Below are 19,493 nucleotides of genomic sequence, written 5' to 3' on the forward strand. Positions count from 1 at the left end.
TTTAAAACAAAGACTAAGAACTATTATCAAAATTCAGTTTTAATGAGAACCTCCTCTGAAATTCAAATGAGTTGTTAGGCTCCCATTTGAACAGAGGCCTTCGGGTTAAAGACAATCCCAGCTTCCTCTCCGGAGACAAGAATCAAGACTGTTCTACTGAAATGTTGACCTCTCTGATATAAAACATTTAGTTTGTTGTCATAACAAGCTAGTTTTATTCAGTTATTCAATATTTCATGAGAGATCCATTTTGTATATCTTAGGCCCTGTATTATTCTATAACAATTAAGGGTTCATCAAGGTTTATGTTTGCAAAATGCTTTGTTTTACAGATTAGTGAATCTAATTTTCTCCTCAAAGCCTAAGAAGGGCCAAGATATGCATACTTAATTGTGTATTTTTCCTCCAATCCTATATTATTCCAAGGAATAATTTTATATACATACATTTGTATATGTAAGTGACATACATAAACATATAACATATATATAATTATTCCAAGGAAAATATTATAAATGTACATTTTCAGCTGGAAAAGAAGCAGAAACCAGTGGAGGAGGCCTTAGGCAGTAAATCCTGATGCTTTTTAGCACCAGCTCTGGTCACCTACCCTACCTGCATAACATAGTGGATTTTATTTCTATCGTGTGGAAATCACTTCATGGCCGTCCCATCCTGAAAGATCTTAAAAGGAAGCAAGGTGATGTGGTGAGCACAGATATCTCTGGTATCATATTATTCTTTAAAATAATGCACATTAATACATCTAGTTTACTTTTCAAGCAGCAAGGACTGCATATATCACTCCTACATATTTTTTTTCATAGATTAATAGTTTCACAGTGACACAAAACCAACCTACTTAGGAGGAAAAAAATTACTTCTTGGAAAAATAAATACATGCTTTTTCTGAAGACCGAAATCCACTCCGACAACAATCCAGGTTTTGCACACCACACTATATCCTAATGTTTGAAGTACTCCACGTCTTGCCGAAGAATCCATGAATTACTCACTTTTCCCTTAGGACCCAGACTATTTTCACTTCATGCCTGCCCATTTCTTTCTCTCTTAACAGCTCAAAAGAACTGAATTTTAAATTTCCACTTCAAAATTTAGGACAACACGACAGACCACACGATCAGGACCTGTATATTGCATACAGGTAATGGTTCGTGTGACGTGCCAGCACTGCTGGGGACGCCCTGCTCTTGCTGAGTGAAGCCAGGGAGAAGGTCACCGCTGATCCTTGCCGGGTCCTCCACGGGCCCTGGGGAAACAACCTGCTGCTCAAGCAGCGCCCCGAAACGCTCCCTGCAAACGCCGAGGCTGCACGCGCGCGCTCGATTGGACGCCCTAGGAAACAGGCAGGAGCCCACCTGGTCCACGATGTCGTTGACTTTGTCCCGCTCACAGTCCAGGATGACCCGCCGCTCCTTCTTTAGCTCCAGATCCTGGAAGAGCGAGCGGTAGGTCTCATCTTTCTTGTCATTGTTGATGTTCCCCACGTTGATAGCAGTCACTTGCCACTTCTTTTCGGCAGCGGAATCCAGCACCGCCTGCAGGGTGGACAAGCCTAGGAAAGCAGAGAGACAGGGGGGCTGATGGCAAAAGGCTCGACTAACGGAGAAGCGCGCTGCGAAACTGACACGCATCTGGAAGGCTGCTACTTTTCTGCAACGAAGGGATGCTGACGCCTCTGAAGAGCGACAGCTACGATCCTTCGCAACACCCGCTCGTTGCCACGTCGCATCCAGAGCTCTTTCCTCTACCTGGGAAAACTGTACCCCCTTCATTCGGGTTTCTCAGCTGTTTTCTTTTGGACATTACCAAAGTGTGGTGTTTTAATACCTCTGGGGTTTGGGGGGTTTTGTTTGTTTGGCCACACCGTGCAGCTTGAGGGATGTTGGTTCCCCAACCAGGAATTGACCCCGTGCCCTCCGCAGTGAGAACGCCCAGTCCTAACAACTGGACCGCCAGGAAATTCCCTACCTCTGGTTTTAATGAAATCAAAGGACATCCATTCTTTCTTGTATAGAATAGAAAAAAATATTTCTTTATATATGACACGCTATCATTTCACATTATTATCCTGAAGATGGTGAGTCTATTTTCAGTGAGATGAATCTAGGTGGGTCTATGCGAGTCTGAAAACCAGTCATCTCTGAAGCTGCTCGATTTCCTCCTATCGTTTTCTGGTCGGCAGTTGTTGTTATTTTTTTTTTTTTCCCTCAGCCTCTGTTATATCATTTTTGTTACTGGGACTAATCCTGTAGAAATTAAATGTTCACCTATTAACCACATGGTAGCAGTTAGTTTTCTAGTACACATTGGTTACACTTACTTAACTTCCCAAATGTGAGACCACTTTACTTGTCATTAGTAACTTTGTTTATAGCATCATACGACTTAGGTCATATCGAAAATTGTATTTTTGTTTTTAATTGGTCACACATTGCCTCATATGTAGGATTGGGAGGGAAAACAACTTGGGAACATCTTTCCTAAAGTTAATGCTGCAGTTTAGCACTTGGAAAGCTAGTATATAGACTTGTCTTCCATGTCACTTCAACTCTTCACAGCCAACCCAAATTCATCATTTCTATGAAGAGCTTAATGAACAACAAAAATCAAGGCTCCTAAAAGAATTCAGGACTCATCACATCATCTTCTTTATTGCAGAAAGACAAGAATATTGGACCCTTTTTACCCATAAAATCTGGGGTTTCCCTAATGTGAACACATGACTCTAGAAGCTTAATTCATGTTCTAAACTTTACTGAAATCTATTTATCACAGCAAAAAATATGCGTATTCTAAATGTTGTTGAAAATTACCTGAGCCTGGAAAATATCATTAAAATTCTCATTGATTCCATATTGCCAAGGGTATATAAGATGAGCCTAGAGCACCTTGTGGCCCCCCAAAGCAGGAAGCTCTCCAAAACTATCAGCCTCGTGTCAAAAGACCCAGGAGCAAATTTGATGAGAATCACTTTAAACAGAGATGACGCAGTTGGAATAGCAATAAAAATAATAACTGCAGAAGGCTTAAATACATACATTTTCTAATCCATAGATTAGTAATGATATTTAAGAAAAATATCTGATTGCCTTTGATGGATGCTAAGGAGACAAGCTATTATTTTGAAAACTGGTAAATAAAGGTAAAGAAACAAGCGTTTTCCCACCTTTCCTATATGAACTCTACTCAGGGTAATAGTTCCTTAAGGGACGGGTTTTTTGGAAAAACTCCAGCTAATAAATGATGAACGAATGTAGATTCAGAATTACAACCAATCTTGTAACACCTTGTGAATTAATGAATCAAGGCAAGAACCGTTAACTGCCGCTAACAAAACAAAAAGAGAGATGCGTAGAAGTTACGTGCCTTCAAATGGGGATACTCAACACCACCTATGAAAGATTCATGCCAAGAAGCGAACGTGAACCTCAGCAAGGATCTAGATCTAATTACCCTTTTATAACGAATATATGGCAAAGAGTAATATGTTAATCAAAGTCCAGACTGTGGGAATCTCTACATTACCTTGTAAAAGCCTAAAGAGATATGTTAACCAACTGGATATGTGGACCTCACTTTATCCTGATTCAAACAAACTGTGAAAAAAAAAACAGATGCTGCTAGTAATGAATTACTGTTAACTTGTCTATATATGATAATGATATTGTAGTTATATTTAAACCAAGAGAATTGTTCTTTCAAAATATAAACTGAAATATTTACAGCTGAAATAATAGGATGTCAGTTATTTGCCTCAAAATAATGGTCAGGGGCTTCCCTGGTGAGGCAGGGGTTGAGAATCTGCCTGCCAATACAGGGGACACGGGTTCGAGCCCTGGTCTGGGAGGATCCCACATGCCGCGGAGCAACTAGGCCCGTGAGCCACAACTACTGAGCCTGCGGGTCTGGAGCCTGTGCTCCACAACAAGAGAGGCCGCAATAGTGAGAGGCCCGCACACCACGATGAAGAGTGGCCCCCGCTTGCCGCAACTAGAGAAAGCCCTCGCACAGAAACGAAGACCCAACACAGCCAAAAATAAAATAAATAAATTTTTAAAAATAAATAAATAATAATAATTGTCAGGAGCAGGATAGAGATAAAGCAAGTTTCCTCTTACCCTTCACTAATAAAGCTGGCTTAAGTGTCCTTTCAGGTCTTCTTCAGGACACATTATTCTGTCCATGTTGTTATTTTAAATATTTCATAATGAAAATTGAAAATAATTTACTTTTATTTCAAACCGAAAAGTCGAACGATAAATTAAACTTGAAATGAATTTTGTGGGGTTTTTTTGGGCAAAACAACAAAATTCGTTTCCTCCATCCAGTCTTGTAACAAAAAATACAGGGTACTCAAGAATTACTCAAGGGATAACTTAAACAGAGACCACATGCCATTGTCAAAAATCTATTAATGATAAAACTTCTTTTAAAAACTTCACAGATCACCTATGATTTCCGTTCACTGTAAGTAAATTAAATCCTTCCAGGATGCATTCTAAGTCCTTTTCCCGTTTTTCATCATCAGTGAAGACAGAACCAAAGTTGATCATCATGATCGACGCAACAGCTATCAATGTGCTTGAAAACACTTATTAAGTTTATTCAGTTTTTTTTCCAAGTAGGAAAAAAAGCTAATTTTCTAAACCTTTTTCACTGTCAAAGGTCCTACTTCGCTACGTTCCAGTCATGATGCGACTCTTCCTTGTCACCTCTTTAAAACAACACATCCATGGGTGGTGTTCTACATACTACGTATTACCATTCAGCACTTATATGTGAGCTTCCTTTCTTCTAGGTAATCAATCATTTCATGTTGCTTTCATTTAACTATGAACTTAACCACATACCAAGTTAAAGTTTCAAGTGGTGATGCTCTTGACATTCTGTCCTATCCTTTAACACATATAACAAGAAATTTTAAATATAAATGCCAACGTGTAAAGGAATCTCAAGTGATATTTCTAACTTAACATGTATTGGCCGTTCACCTCGTCCAAAATATGGAGAGGATATATATATATAAAATCAATAAAATGCATTTAAAGAAAGAGCTGATTCAAACTCATCCATTTTATGTATCAAAAAATAACTCACAGTTGGTGTGGATTCTGTTATGAAAACTCTTAGAATTAATATTTTGTAACCTATGAAACCTAAAAAAAAATACATCCATTTATTAAGATGCTAAACCGCCCAAGTGGTACGTAATCAGACGATGAATTTAGTTTCATCAGAAGACACTGAATATTATTCAGTTATCTCCTAAGGACAGCCAGAAATAATTCACCAACCATGGCATGACCTGTCTCACATTTTGAAAAGACTGCTGTCCCATGCTTATTAATCAATATTCTCCGATTTGTTTTATTTTTGGAAGTAGCAACGGACTCTCTCAAATACTTTCTCAACTTGATCTGCCCCTTTCCTACAACTAAGAGTTTTCTATTATGTCTTGTCTGGTTAGTTTAAAATTAATAGATCATTTTAAAAGTTAAAAAAATCACTGAAAATGCACATCACAAATAGTAGGGTGAAATTAAATTATTCATACACAACACAAACTGATGCTCTTAGCCTCTTGGTAACATATTCCAATTAGGAGAGAAAGTATTACCTCTTTCCCTTCCACACAAACTAGCCTAGAAGTATCTTTATAAATACACTCATCCCTTAATTCAGAATATAAACTTGTATGGACACTGGGAATTCTATGTAAGTATTGGTTTGTTTAAAAACATTAGTAGCTGGTTATTCAACTCTAATATCTGTAACACTAAATCAGGACATTTAAATCCTGGTTTAATTTCTTACTATTTTATTGCTTATGACAAAGAGAACTTGAGATATACCATTGTTCATCTACAAATAGAAAAAAAAATTGGAAAATTAACTGCTCTTTCTAAGAAATATATTTAAAATATATTCTGAAAAACCTCAAGAAGGGCTTCCCTGGTGGCGCAGTGGTTGAGAGTCCGCCTGCCATTGCAGGGGACGCAGGTTTGCGCCCCGGTCCGGGAGGATCCCACATGCCGCGGAGTGGCTGGGCCCGTGAGCCATGGCCGCTGAGCCTGCGCATCCGGAGCCTGTGCTCCACAACGGGAGAGGCCACAACAGTGAGAGGCCCGCGTACCGCAAAAGAAAAAAAAAAAAAAACCTCAAGAATATGACAGGAGTATAAAATTAAGTTCTACACTCTACTAAATGCTCAGACTTCTGGATAAAATAAAGACTAGCTAAAGTACTGCTACTTACTTCTGTATTATGTTACTTCTTCGAGTGCCTAATTGTTGCTGGACTAGTTACAGCTGTACACCCTATTTATAAGCTGACACTCTCCCTAAAACTCTCTCCAAGAACCATCAGTTGTTCACAGTCGCATCTTAAGCTACTGCTCCTAAGCCTGTGACAAAATTACAGAAAAACCTTCAGCCCTGAAACAGGTGGAGTCTAATGCCTCAGTTTGCACAGTACTAGGTGGAATTAAAAGTGACTACTGCATATAGGTATATTTCACTCAGACCATGTCTTTCTTCTTGAAAATATTTTTTGTTCCATTTAAAATTCACAGCCCTTATTCATCTTTCAGGCACAGAAATTAATACTTTATGATCACTAAATCACAGCAGCACGTCTAGGCCAGATTAGATTAACATATATTTCCCTCACTGACTTTCTCAGGAACATCATAAAAGCAATTTATAATCTGGAAGCATTTTTATTCCAGGCATGATGCCTTTTTTGAACTGGAATCCATGTGCCTTTCCTTCAGGGGACGAATAGTGTGGTTCAAAGTTAAAACCGAGTTATAAAAGCATTAGTTCTGGTTTTACCAACTGTCTACAGAAATGTATGACCTTACCTTATGAACACTGACGCAATAAATAAAAACCACATTTTGATTAAGTCCTGGTTCAAATGTAGTACATGTGAATCCAAAGACAAACCTATATTGAATGGAGTAACATAGGCAACCCCATGATTCTATATCTCCAAGGTGTTGAGAATCCATCTACCTACTCTCCCTGCCATCTACCTCCTCTGTCCGGAACTTTTAGGAAGGGTGTTGGGTTATCCATTGAGGAGTGCCAGGCTGCTGCCACATGACTGGGATAAAGAGAAGACACCAGCATTCCTAAAGGGTCACACGGCACCAGGTGAACAGTTTCAGCAATCCTCTCACCGGTAAACCTGGAATAGTCAAAAGCCTATACAAAGATCAGGACGCATCCATGTCTTCCCTCGTCTACAAGTGGGATGTAGTCTCCTGGACTTGCTGCTCGGCCTTTGGATGGATAGCTGGAATCGGGAAAGGTTTCATTGGCAGTCCTAGTTAAAACCAGTGCAAAGAAGAAGCATAGAAAAACTGCGTCCTTTTCATCTAGCTTGTATTCAGTGCAGAATGTTGGACAGCCATTCTCATGTTTGGGCTATTCAAAAGAACATCAATTCATATATTTAGAAATTAAAATTTAACAGCATGTTTACCTGATCTAGACTCTCAGAAAATTAAAGATTATTAAAAACAAATCCTTACGGTCAAGGACCTGGAAAGAGTGCCATATCAAAAACAGACAAAACTCTTTGAAATTGAGGCACATGGAGACATAACTTGAAAGATCAAATCATGGAGCCTATTTTTCAAAGCACTCATAATATAGTAAGGGCACAGATTCATTCTCAAGTCGTGTAACACAAAAACAAGGAGGTGCTTCCTTAAAGTGTAAGAGAAGTGGGTTAAGGACCATAGGGCGAAAAAAACAGTTCATGTGGTAAATGTATGAATAAACGTTTTAAAATGTGATATGACAGCAAAGCTATAACAACTATAATTAGTAAGAAAAAATCAGAGAGCAAACACGCCATTTCCACGAGTCAAGTAAAACATTACATAAGGGTCTCTTGCCAGTATTTTGAGTCTTACACATTTATCTCTGAAAATAGATTCAGATGAAAAGCCAGTGTGATACTCTTCATATTAAAACATGAGTATCCATTTGAAAATATCTTGAAAATGTATCCATAATGTCAGTTCTGGCTTTAATATAGAATTACTTAATGTTATCACTGTAATGTTGACCTCTCCACAGATGCACTCGAACTCAAATCAATTTGTCTAATTTAATGATTGGAGATTATCGCACCATTTCAATTTCATTTAATATTCATAAAGTGTTAATAAAATCATTAAAGATGTGTCAGGTTCTTTTCACAAGTACATAAGTCCATCCATCATCATCCGATCCATAGTGACGCTGCAGTGTGTCCCTAAAGTGAAAACACCGCCTTGCACCTAGTCAAAGAGTAGAGAGAACTCACCTCTGATCCTTCAATTTAGCAAGCAAGATCCAGGTTCTAATACCATCTCAAACTTAAAAGACACAGATGCTCAACTCATTCAGTTATTAAAGCTCTTTATTGACATCAGCTCTGTGCTAGCATTATCTTAAGCGCTGTATGTACAGTTAGGTGTAGTTGGTACTGCCAGGGCATTGCCTTCCTGGGCTTAGAGCCAGACCTTAAATTAAAAGAATAAAGCTTAGTCTGTGTGATTCAAACAGTCCCTAGAATATACTGGGAGCTCACTTCTTGGGTGAAAGAATGAACATCAATATTAATTATAACTTGTGATAAGTACTATGTAGGGAGAGAAAAGATTGCTTTGAGAGAAGATAACAATACGAAATGCACCTCTGCGGGAATGTTATATAAACTAAGACCTGAAGGAGAAAAATTTAGAAGTCTCTGCAGAGATTCAAGGTGAAAGAATTTGGCGCACCTGAGAAAGTAAAAGAATATTCGTGAGATGGGTTTAGCCTAGTGAGTGAGAAAGGCAGTGGTATAAGTGGGCAGGAACCAGATACTACAACACCTTACAGTCATGTTAAGAAATTTCAGTTTTATCCTCATTATAACGAGGAGCCACTGAGGTATTTTAAGCAAAGGAGCAATGTGGTCAATAAAGCATTTAAAAGTATTCAAAAAATAGAGCTACCGTATGATCCTGCAATCCCACCCAGAGGAAACCATAATTTGAAAAGATACACACACCTCAATATCCATTGCAGCACTATTTACAATATGCAGGACATGGAAGCAACCTAAATGTCCATCAACAGAAAAATGGATAAAGAGGATGTGGTACATATACACAATGGAATATTACTCAGCCCTAAAAAAGAATAAAATAATGCCATTTGCAGCAACACGGATGGACCTAGAGATTATCATATTCAGCAAAGTAAGTCAGACGAAGAAAGACAAATATATGCTATCACTTGTATGTGGAATCTGAAAAGATGATACAAATGTACTTATTTACAAAACAGAAACAGACTCACAGACATAGAAAACAAACTTATGGTCACCAAAGGGGAAAGGTGGAGGGGAGGGATAAATTAGGAGTTTGGGGTTAACATGTACACACTACTATATATAAGATAGATAAACAACAAGGACCTACTATATAGCACGGGGAACTCTACTCAATACCTTGTAATAACCTATAATGGAAAAGAATCTGAAAAAGAATGGATATATGTATATTATAACTGAATCACTTTGCTGTACACCTGAAACTAACACAACATTGTAAGTCAACTATACCCCCATATAAAACAAAATTAAATTAAAAATAAATAAAAGCATTCAAAACTTCTGGCTCCTTTACGGAAAGTGGATTGAAGAGAAACAAGTACAGAAATGGAAGGATGAAGGATGAACACATGGGGCTGTCCTGTCCTGGAGTCATGACAATGAAACAGAAGAGTGGCTAGAAGTAAAAGACGTTTAGATGGTAGAAATCCTATGAAGAGGAGACAAGAGTTAAGGAGGACGTAGCAGAGGGCAAGAGGAAGATGATGATAAGCCCTGTATCTCATTTATCAGAAGGATGGGCAGAGGGCCATCCAGCACACCGGAATCCGTATTTACTCTCAGCTGTTCTGTGTTTGAGTTGTTCACTCCCCATGTGTACAGCAAGGCTCTCCCTTGTCAGAGCAGCGGGAATGTTGTTGGCAGTCTTTCTTCTCAGTGTCTATAGTTCTGACTGGCTTTTCCACGGAGCCTTTTCATTCTCAGGACTGGAGGCCGGGACAGGGAATCAGACACCAGGCTGGAGCATGCTAGGCTGTGATTGCTGTAGCCAATGTCTCCAGACTGATCGTGGCAGAGGGCTGGCAGCTGGCTCCCCGCTTGGCCGCCCTCGCAGGTAAGCAAGGTGCCCTCTCCTGGTAGAAAGAGGCTTCTGGTTTTCACATGAACATTTAAAGCAAGTTGCTTTGTGGACGGGCTGGTATCTATTAGGTACTCTGGCAATGGTGGTTGTCAATACTTTTGAGTCTGTGGGTGGATACTCTCTCGAGAAAAATCATCTACGTTTATGTGCACAAAATGTTCATTCGATGTTACAAAGTACACAGACCCACTGAAGCTGAATCACAGACCCAGGAATGGTTAGAAATATCTGAAATTCTATGACACGTAAGTCAATCAGGTCCGCTAATACCAAACTTCACCACAAATGATGCGGGAAACACAAAGGAAGGACCCTTACCCCTGAAATAAAAACTAGTAAAATGAGCCAAGACTCTAATCCAAAGCGTCTCCTCGTAAATAGCTGTAGAAGGGCTGTGACAAAGCACAGGTTTGCTGTCAAAAGACCTGAGTTCAGCTGAACCACACGCGGGTGGCTCATGAAAAAATCAACTTCTCTGAGATTCAGGGATCTCATTCTAAAGCAGGGTTAATAACAACGCTCCCTGCCTGATAAAATCTTTGCATGTGGAAATATTTAATGTCTATAAATTTCTGTAGACGTTCTTATTTATAGATTTATTCAACTCTTACTTAAACCAGTTTTCAAGGCCGTCACTTCACTGACCCTGGACTGGGAATACAGTCATCCTAGGGTCTTAGCTGCTGGTACCAGAAAGTGCTTTGTGCCTTACAACTGAACATTCGGGCGTTGTGTGAACACAATCTGTCTCTGTAAATGGTACATCCACAACGTTTTTGCTTGTTTGTTTTACTCTAAATATGTTACCCAGGTTTTGAATTGCATCACTCATTTACACAGCATAATTAAGGCAAGTTACCCTTGGACTTCAACACACTTACATAGCCCTATAAAGTCACACGGAAGTATCAAGTGTGGGCACTGAATCTGACCCATTACAAAGGGAGAAGGATATTGTCACTTACCTCTGTCACTGTCATAGAGGTATGCAAACTTGTCCCATTGGTAGTACTCAATCAAGCTGAGAAGTGCTCCTTTGAGGTCTGGTCGCATCTGAATGACAAATGGATGGGTACCATCTGTCGGGAAGCTGGGAGTGATGAAGGATACATGGAGCGTCCCACAGAATGACGTGATGGTGTTTACAGACTTCTTGTCATAAAATCCAAAAATTGCATATACTCCTCTTGAAAACTGGGAGCAGACTAGAAGAACAGGGGAAACAGAAAGGATAAATCACATGCATTTGCTTGAAAGTAAATGCCCTTTTGCATAAAATACAAAAGAATCAACGTATTGAAAAATACAGAGAGTTGATATCAATAATTCATCAAATTTTTGAGCGCTTATTTACTTAACACCCCACTTGAGGAATTCAAAGAATTATAAAGCATTAAAAAATAATTCTGGCTATGGGACTACATGAAACTTAAAAGCTTTTCCACAGTGACAGAAACTGTCAACAAGTTTGAAAAGGCAGCCTACTGAATGGGGGAGGAGATTTTCAAATCCTACATCTGATATGGGGTTAATATCCAATATGTACAAATAATTCGTACAACTCAACTTCAAAAACAAAAACAACCCAATTAAAAAATGGGCAGAGGACCTGAACAGACACTTTTCCCAAGAAGACATACAGATGGCCAACACATACATGAAAAGATGTTCCACATCAATAATCATCAGGGAAATGCAAATCAAAACCGCAACGCGCCATCACCTCACACGTTAGAATGGCTGTCATCCAAAAGACAACAAATAACACATGTTGGCAAGATATGGAGAAAGGGGAACCCTCGTGTACTGTCGGTGGAAATGGAAATTGGTGCAGCCACTATGGAAAACATTACAGAGGTTCCTCAAAAAATTAAAAATAGAACTACTGTACAATCCAGCAACTCCACTTCTGGGTATTTTTCTGAAGAATAAAAAACCCACTAATAATGTACCCTAATGTTCATAGCAGCATTACTCACAATAGCCAAGACATGGAAGCAACCTAAGTGCCCATCAATAGATGACTGGGTAAAGAAGACGCAGTGTATGTACACAAGGGAATATTACTCAGGTATAAAAAGAAAAAACTCTTGGATAGACCTAAAGGATATTGTGCTAAGTGAAATAAGTCAGACAGAGAAGGCAAATCGTGTATGCTTTTATTTCTATGCGGATTCTAAAAAACGGACAAAAAAGAATAAACATAACAAAACAGAAACGGAGTCATAAATACAGAGGACGAACAGATGGTCACCAGAGAGGAGGTGAGGGGGTGAGTGAAACAGGTGAGGGAGCTGGAGAAGGACAAACTTCCAGTTTCAGAATAAATCAGTCACGGGAATGAAACGTACGTTGTGGGGAATATAGTCATTAATACTGTGTATGGTGACAAACAGTAACTAGACCTATCTTGGTGATCATTTTGTAATATACAGAAATAACGAATCATTGTGTTGTGCACCAGGAACTAACAGAGTGCTGTTGGTCACTTACACTTCAAAAACAACACTGATGTGTATAAAATGGATGACTAATAAGAACCTGCTGTATGAAAAAATAAATAACATAAAATTAAAAAAAAAAAACCAACAAGCAAACTCATAGAAAAAGAGATCAAATTTGTAGTTATCAGAGGTGAAGGCTGGGGGAGAAGAAATTGGATGAAGGTAGTCAAAAGGTACGAAATTCCAGTTCTACATGATAAATAAGTACTAGGGATGTAATGTACCGCGTGATAAATGTAATTAACACTGCTGAATGTTATATATGAGAGTAGTTAAGAAAGTAAACCCAAAGACTTCTCATCACAAAGAAAAATTTTTGAATTTTTCTTTTATTTTGTATCTATATGAGATGAATGTTCACTAAACTTATTGTGATAATCATTTCATGATGTATGTAAGTCAAATCATTATGCTTCATGCCTTAAACTTATACAGTGCTGTGTGTCAATTATAACTCAATAAAACTGGAAGAAAAAAAAGAATATATACACATTCTTATTTAACAAGCCATGGAAGTATAAACATATTTTAGGACAGCCCCATAAAAAAAAGAATACAAGTAAAAATCATTAGTTATAAAGAACAAACTGCAATTACCTGGGATTTATACATATTCATAATAACTCATTCCTTGTATTATCTGATATTTTTAAAGGCTTTATCGTGCTAATAACTCTTTTATATACAAGATCGGCGCGCTCATGGAAAGTTCTAATGCTGAGCAAAACCTCTTTAAGAGAAGATGGATGCAGGGCTGGTACCACACACAGAAACATGTCACCCAAAAGGGACATCTCTCACCTTGAGAAACGCAGTGAAGGAGCAATTGTGTGAAGCTCAGAACTCCTATTTTTTTAAGCTTTCCCACGGACTTAACTCATCCCATGTGTTCTACTCCATGCAACACAAAGAATATTATCAAAATACTTTGGCATAGAATCATCGTTCTTTAAAAAAAAAAAAAAGACAATATTCTATTTGGAAGTCCCCATCACTCCCACAATCCCTTGTTCTCTACCAGTACTTGTATTTCAGTGAAGGACCTTCTCCCAATCCCTCCGCCACAGTCAGACCATCACTAAGTCATGGTCATTCTAATACCTAAATATACTCAAAGGTGGTCCCCTTATTTCTCTCTCCATACCAACCATCCTAGTTCACTGATAGCATATACCATGTATCTTGGGCTTGCCTTGTGGCCTGGCATGGTACATGAACTCATTTATTTCTTATGCTAACCCTCGAGGTAGGAAAGATTATTATTCCCAAATTACTGATAGGAAAATTGAAACATAGGGAGATTAAGTGACTTACCCAAAGTCAGACAGCTAGTAAGAGATGCTGTATTCAAACCCAGACAGGCAGAGTCAGAGTCCACACTCTTAACTAATGGATAATATTGTGTCCCTAACTCGGATTATTGGAATACCTACCCAACTTTCCTCCTTCAACCAATTATGCGCCTTCCATTCACTTCTCCACAATATAACCAGAATAATTTTTTGAAACACAAATTTGATCCTATCTCTCTGAGAAGTAAGGGTTGCTTTGTCCAAGAATAAACCCTGCAATGCACAATACAAACCACACGTGGCACAGCGCTTAAGACAACCAAGTCAGGTCAACCACATGCTTTGAGGGAATGAATAGCTGATATCTTTAAATCTCAAAGTTCATTTCGATCCGAAACATGAAAGTCAGCTCTCCAGTAACATAATCTAACGACCCAAAACATAATACCAGGCAACCTTGTAAATTTCTTAAATCTCATTTAAAGGATAAGGCCAATACTATCATATTTCATTTTATTTTACTCACAAAAATAAATGGTCTATAGAAAAAGTAGATTTGTTTAATGAATAAGAGCATTGCTAAAATACATAGATTTGAATAGCCAATTGCAGACAATCAATAAATGATGGGCAATAATTTTTAATGACTATCATGTCATATGAAATGAAAGGAAAGCCAGATTGGCCAGTTCTCTGAGTGGCCCTTATTCATCAGATGTTTCAATTTTCCTCTAAATATTTATCATCTTCAACTCACTTCTGCCTTTCTAACATAAGACGTTTCCTGGGATTTCTAGGTTATGTCTGTGTAATGGTCGACCGACATCTTTACTAACAATCTTCTGCAGAACAGACTAATATGTCTCAGAAAACAGCTGTATGTATTTCTTTACATTTACTCTAATACTTTAACATAAAGCAAAGATGAGATTCCCGACTTTTATTCATATTTATGTTTTTGTCCTCATCTGAGAACAGATGTTGAAAACCACCTTTAATGTGTTTGACTCTGCTCATTCCTGACTTACATGAGAAATCCCTTTCACTATTCAAACCCTTCTGGGCAAACTCCGCCGTGATTTCTTATTTTATGCACAGATGTATGCATCCTGACGTGCATATCTTAAATCTTAAGCTTGTTCAGAAACTGTTGACTCCATAGGACGTATAAAAATGAGAAGTTGCTCTAAAATGCTCTCTGGGTCTGTTTTATTTCATTTCCTGCAAAGTGTTGGCATGTCGTCTAAAAACTATAGGGATATCAGGCAATATGATTTATTAATGAGACCTCCACATCCATCCTCAGTGAAACCGCCTGGTAAAGGAAGCCACTGTTTGAATACACAGTCTGAATAAGAAGCCATATCTTTCATTTCCCATTTGTTCTAGACTCTGGAGTGAGTTGTCAAGGGGCCTCCTGGCTGTCGTGACCATCTGGAAACACCTGGCGTTGGCCCAAGCATGGGCACGAGCTGCACGAGACTTCATCAGAGATGAAAATTCACCTAACTCAGAAGGCACCTTTTTGCATGCAGTCCAGCTAATTCTCCAACGACCATAATTGTGGAACCATGGCCGTCCCCTCCTGACTATCTCAGCCACCTCTCAGCCTTTTCCCCTTGCCCGTTATCTCATCAGGGCACATATTCAATTGTCCACTTGCCTACACTTCTATTTTCCTAGATATCTGTCTCTGTGTCGCTTTACCACACACACAATGAACAGCCATTTGGTCGGCATTGCTCACCTACCCTGACCTCATGTCTGTCATTCTCCCTGTCCCCTCAAATGATAAGGATATCATTGCGTTTACACCCAGGACTCAGTCAGAATGCTGACCTGAGCTAAGGTATTTTGCTTACCCAGTTTGCAGTGACCATCTCAGGATGAAAATCTGAGCGTTGTATTCCTAACACTCCATCCCCCAAGTACCAGCGTGTTCGCGTGCTAATGCTGACCTTCTCCCCAATACAGCACAGATACAAGACCCTACTGACCTGAGACACAAGAACATTAGTTCTCTACTTTGAAAGGACTCCTCCTCTGATTAGAAATGAAATTACTCTTTTTCATCTCTACCTTATTCTCCAGCAATACTCCAAAATTCAAAGTCATTTCCCTAACTTATATCCATCCTCAAAGAAGGAAGATTTACTAACACTATCAATATTCAAATGATGTGTCATAGCTCTGGAAACAGTTTCAAAAGAAAACTTTCTAAAATGAGTTAGATAATATCCCACCCCATATATCGTCACCTTGTTCTGTGTCACCTCTGGGGGCAGAGGAAGGAGGAGAAAGCTGTCAGTTTCACCTCTAGATTCATGACCCTATGAAACACTATTACAAATTTCTGAATAATTATGCTAATTAGTATTAGATTTGCATGTACGTCTTAAAACTCTAAGCTAAATGTAAGGTTGTTCTCACTGAGCACGACTTTAATTAAATATTTAATATCAACTTTGAGAAGCTCAGCAAAAGCAGGTCCTTTTAAAAGATACTTTAGGGCAAACAGCAGAAATGACCATCTCCTGGGTGTAGATAACTTGCTGATTATTCCACTTTTCATTACAAGCCCAGGTGATAAAAGCCAGTAGCAATGCTGATGCGGTGCCTCCAAGTCACATCTTTTTCTCTCGGGTCATTCTGCTCATTGGTGCTGCTAACGTAGCACACCCCATACAGTCTGGAGAACCCTGCATGGTTATCTAGTAGAAAGAGAGAAGAACAGAGCCTGATGTATTTTTGTTTAACATTTTTTTATATTTAGAAGTTGCCATTCACTGCTGTGAGACCCACCGTCTGCTTCATAAGCAGGAACGGTGCTTTGCAGTTTGTGCAAAGTCTTGTGAAAGCTTCATCACCAAGCAATCCTGAGCTCAAAATCTGGAGAGCGAAGAAAATCTCTCGCATCGTTCATCACACAACTTCTGGCGTCATCTCCTTGTAAACAGGGACCCCAATTTTACTACTGAAATCTCCCTTAAGATCCCCGAGTCACTAAACCTAATAATTTTTTCTCAGATCTAGCTGTCTTGGCCTCTTTGAATTTATTAATCAAAGACTCGATTCTATGTTTCCATACAAAATTTAAAATTATTTGTTCTCGTTCTATGAAAAACGCCATGGGTATTTTGACAGATATTGCCCTGAACCTACAGATTGCCTTGGGTAGTATGCTCATTGTAACAATACAACTCTTCCAGTCCAAGAACACGATGTATCTTTCCATCTGTTTGTGTTGACTTCAATTTCTTTCATCAGTGTCATACAGTTTTTTGTGTACAGGTCTTTTACCTCCCTGGGTAGGTTTATTCTTAGGTATTTTATTCTTTTTGATGTGCTGGGGTTCAACATCACTAATCGTCAGGGAAATGCAGATCAAAACCACCATGAGATATCACCTCACACCTGTCAGAGCGGCTGTCATTAAAAAGAATGCAAATAACAGGTATTGTTGAGGACGTGGAGAAAAGGGGACCCTCATACACTGTGGGTAAGAGTGTAAATTGGTGCAGCTGCTGTGGAAAATGACATGGAAGCTTCTCAAAAAAACTAAAAATAGAACTACCATATGATCCAGCAATTGCACTCCTATGTATATATTCAAAAAAAAACCAAACAAACAAAAACACTCATTCAAAAAGATACGTGCACCTTGTTCATAGCAGCATTATTCACAATTGCCAATATATGGAAGCAACTTAAGTGTCCATCATCAGATGAACAGATAAAGAAGCTGTGGTACATATATACAACAGAATATTACTCAGCCATAAAAAAATGAAATGTTACCATTTGAAGCAACATAAATGGAATTGGAGGGCATTATGCTAAGTGAAATAAGTCAGACAGAGAAAGATAAATACTGTATAATATCACTTATAGTGGAATCTAAAAATACAACAAACTAGTGAATATAACAAAAAAGAAGAAGGCTCACAGACCTTCTTCTAGTGTGTTTCTTCTAAACACACTAGAACACACACTAGTTTAGAACTTCTTCTAAACTAGTGTTTACCAGTGAGGAGAGGGAACGGTGGAGGAGCAATACAGGGGCAGGAGATTAAGAGGTACAAACTATTAGGTATAAAATAAACTACAAAGGATATTTTGTACAACATGGGAACTATAGCAAATATTTTATAATAACTACAAGTGGAGTATAACCTTAAAAAATTGTGAACTACTGTACTGTACTCCTGTAACTTATATAATACGTCCATCAACTGTACTTCAATTAAAAGAAAAATATCTAGCCAAAAAGAAAAAAAAACAACTTGCTTCTAGAAATGCTCTCTCTTTCCACTGCTACTAGCAGTGCTCTCGTCCAGTTCCTTCTCCACATGGCTACCAAGTAAAATGATGTCATCTTGGTGCCCTTGCTCTCCCTATAATTACCTTTCACTCTTTCCCCCTATATCCCAAATTAAATCTATCCTTAGAGGTTTCATCCCTTTAAACAAGGCTAAGTTCAACTTTTTATGCATGCTTCCCAAACCTTCATATCACCTCTGTTGTCTCCCTTTATCTATTTATTTACTGAACAACTTATACTGTAAACACTCAGCGTGACAAGCATGGGGTTAAGTTTGGAAAATGCCACAGGATAGATATAGTACATTCTCTTTTTTAAAGTATAGTTGATTTACAATATTAGATTGCTTTCAGGTGTATAACATAGCGGTTCAACATTTTTATAGATTATACCCCATGTAAAGTTATAAAATAATTGCTATATTTCCTTGCACAGTACAATATATCCTTATTGCTTGTTTACTTTATACATAGTAGTTTGTATCTCTTAATCCCACACACCCATCTTGGCTGCCACCCTTCCCTCTCCCCACTGGTAATCACTAGTTTGTTCTCTATAACTGTGAGTCTGTTTCCATCTTATAATATGCATTCATTTGTTTTATCTTTTAGATTCCAAATATAAGTGATAACATACAGTATTTGCCTTTCTCTGGCTGACTCATTTCACTAAACATAGTACCCTCTAGGTCCATCCATGTTGCTGCAAATGTCAATATTCCATCTTTCTTATGGCTGAGTAGTATTCCATTGTGCGTGTATATCTATATCTCTCTATATTCCGATACATAGATATATATACACCACTTCGTATTTATCCATTTGTCTGTTGATGGACACTTAGGATGCTTCCATATATTGGCTATTGTACATAATGCTGCTATGAACATTGGGGTTCATGTATCTTTTCAAATTAGTGTTTTCGTTTTCTTTGGATATATACCCAGGAGTGGATCATATGGTAGCTCTATTTTTAGTATTTTGAGGAACCTTCATACTGTTCTCCATAGTGGCTGCAGCAATTTACATTCCCACCAACAGTGCAAGAGGGTTCTCTTTTCTCCACATCTTCACCAACATTTGTTATTTGTAGACTTTTCAAAGACAGACATCCTG

At 38.4% G+C, this 19,493-nt stretch overlaps 1 protein-coding gene across 2 annotated transcripts in view; it reads right to left on the reverse strand.

The window, feature by feature from the left end:
- GRIA2 (glutamate ionotropic receptor AMPA type subunit 2) overlaps positions 1–19,493 on the reverse strand; it is a 149,011-nt gene that overhangs the window by 58,466 nt on the left and 71,052 nt on the right. For both annotated transcript variants that reach the window (XM_079921036.1, XM_079921035.1), the window contains exons 3-4: positions 11,227–11,466; positions 1,380–1,576 (exon numbers count right to left, since the gene is read on the reverse strand). In XM_079921036.1, coding sequence (XP_079777162.1) covers positions 1,380–1,576; positions 11,227–11,466 — 437 coding nt within the window. The remainder of the gene's footprint in view (positions 1–1,379; positions 1,577–11,226; positions 11,467–19,493) is intronic.

Source organism: Stenella coeruleoalba (genome assembly GCF_951394435.1).
Source record: "Stenella coeruleoalba genome assembly, chromosome: 4".
Lineage (NCBI taxonomy): Eukaryota > Metazoa > Chordata > Mammalia > Artiodactyla > Delphinidae > Stenella > Stenella coeruleoalba.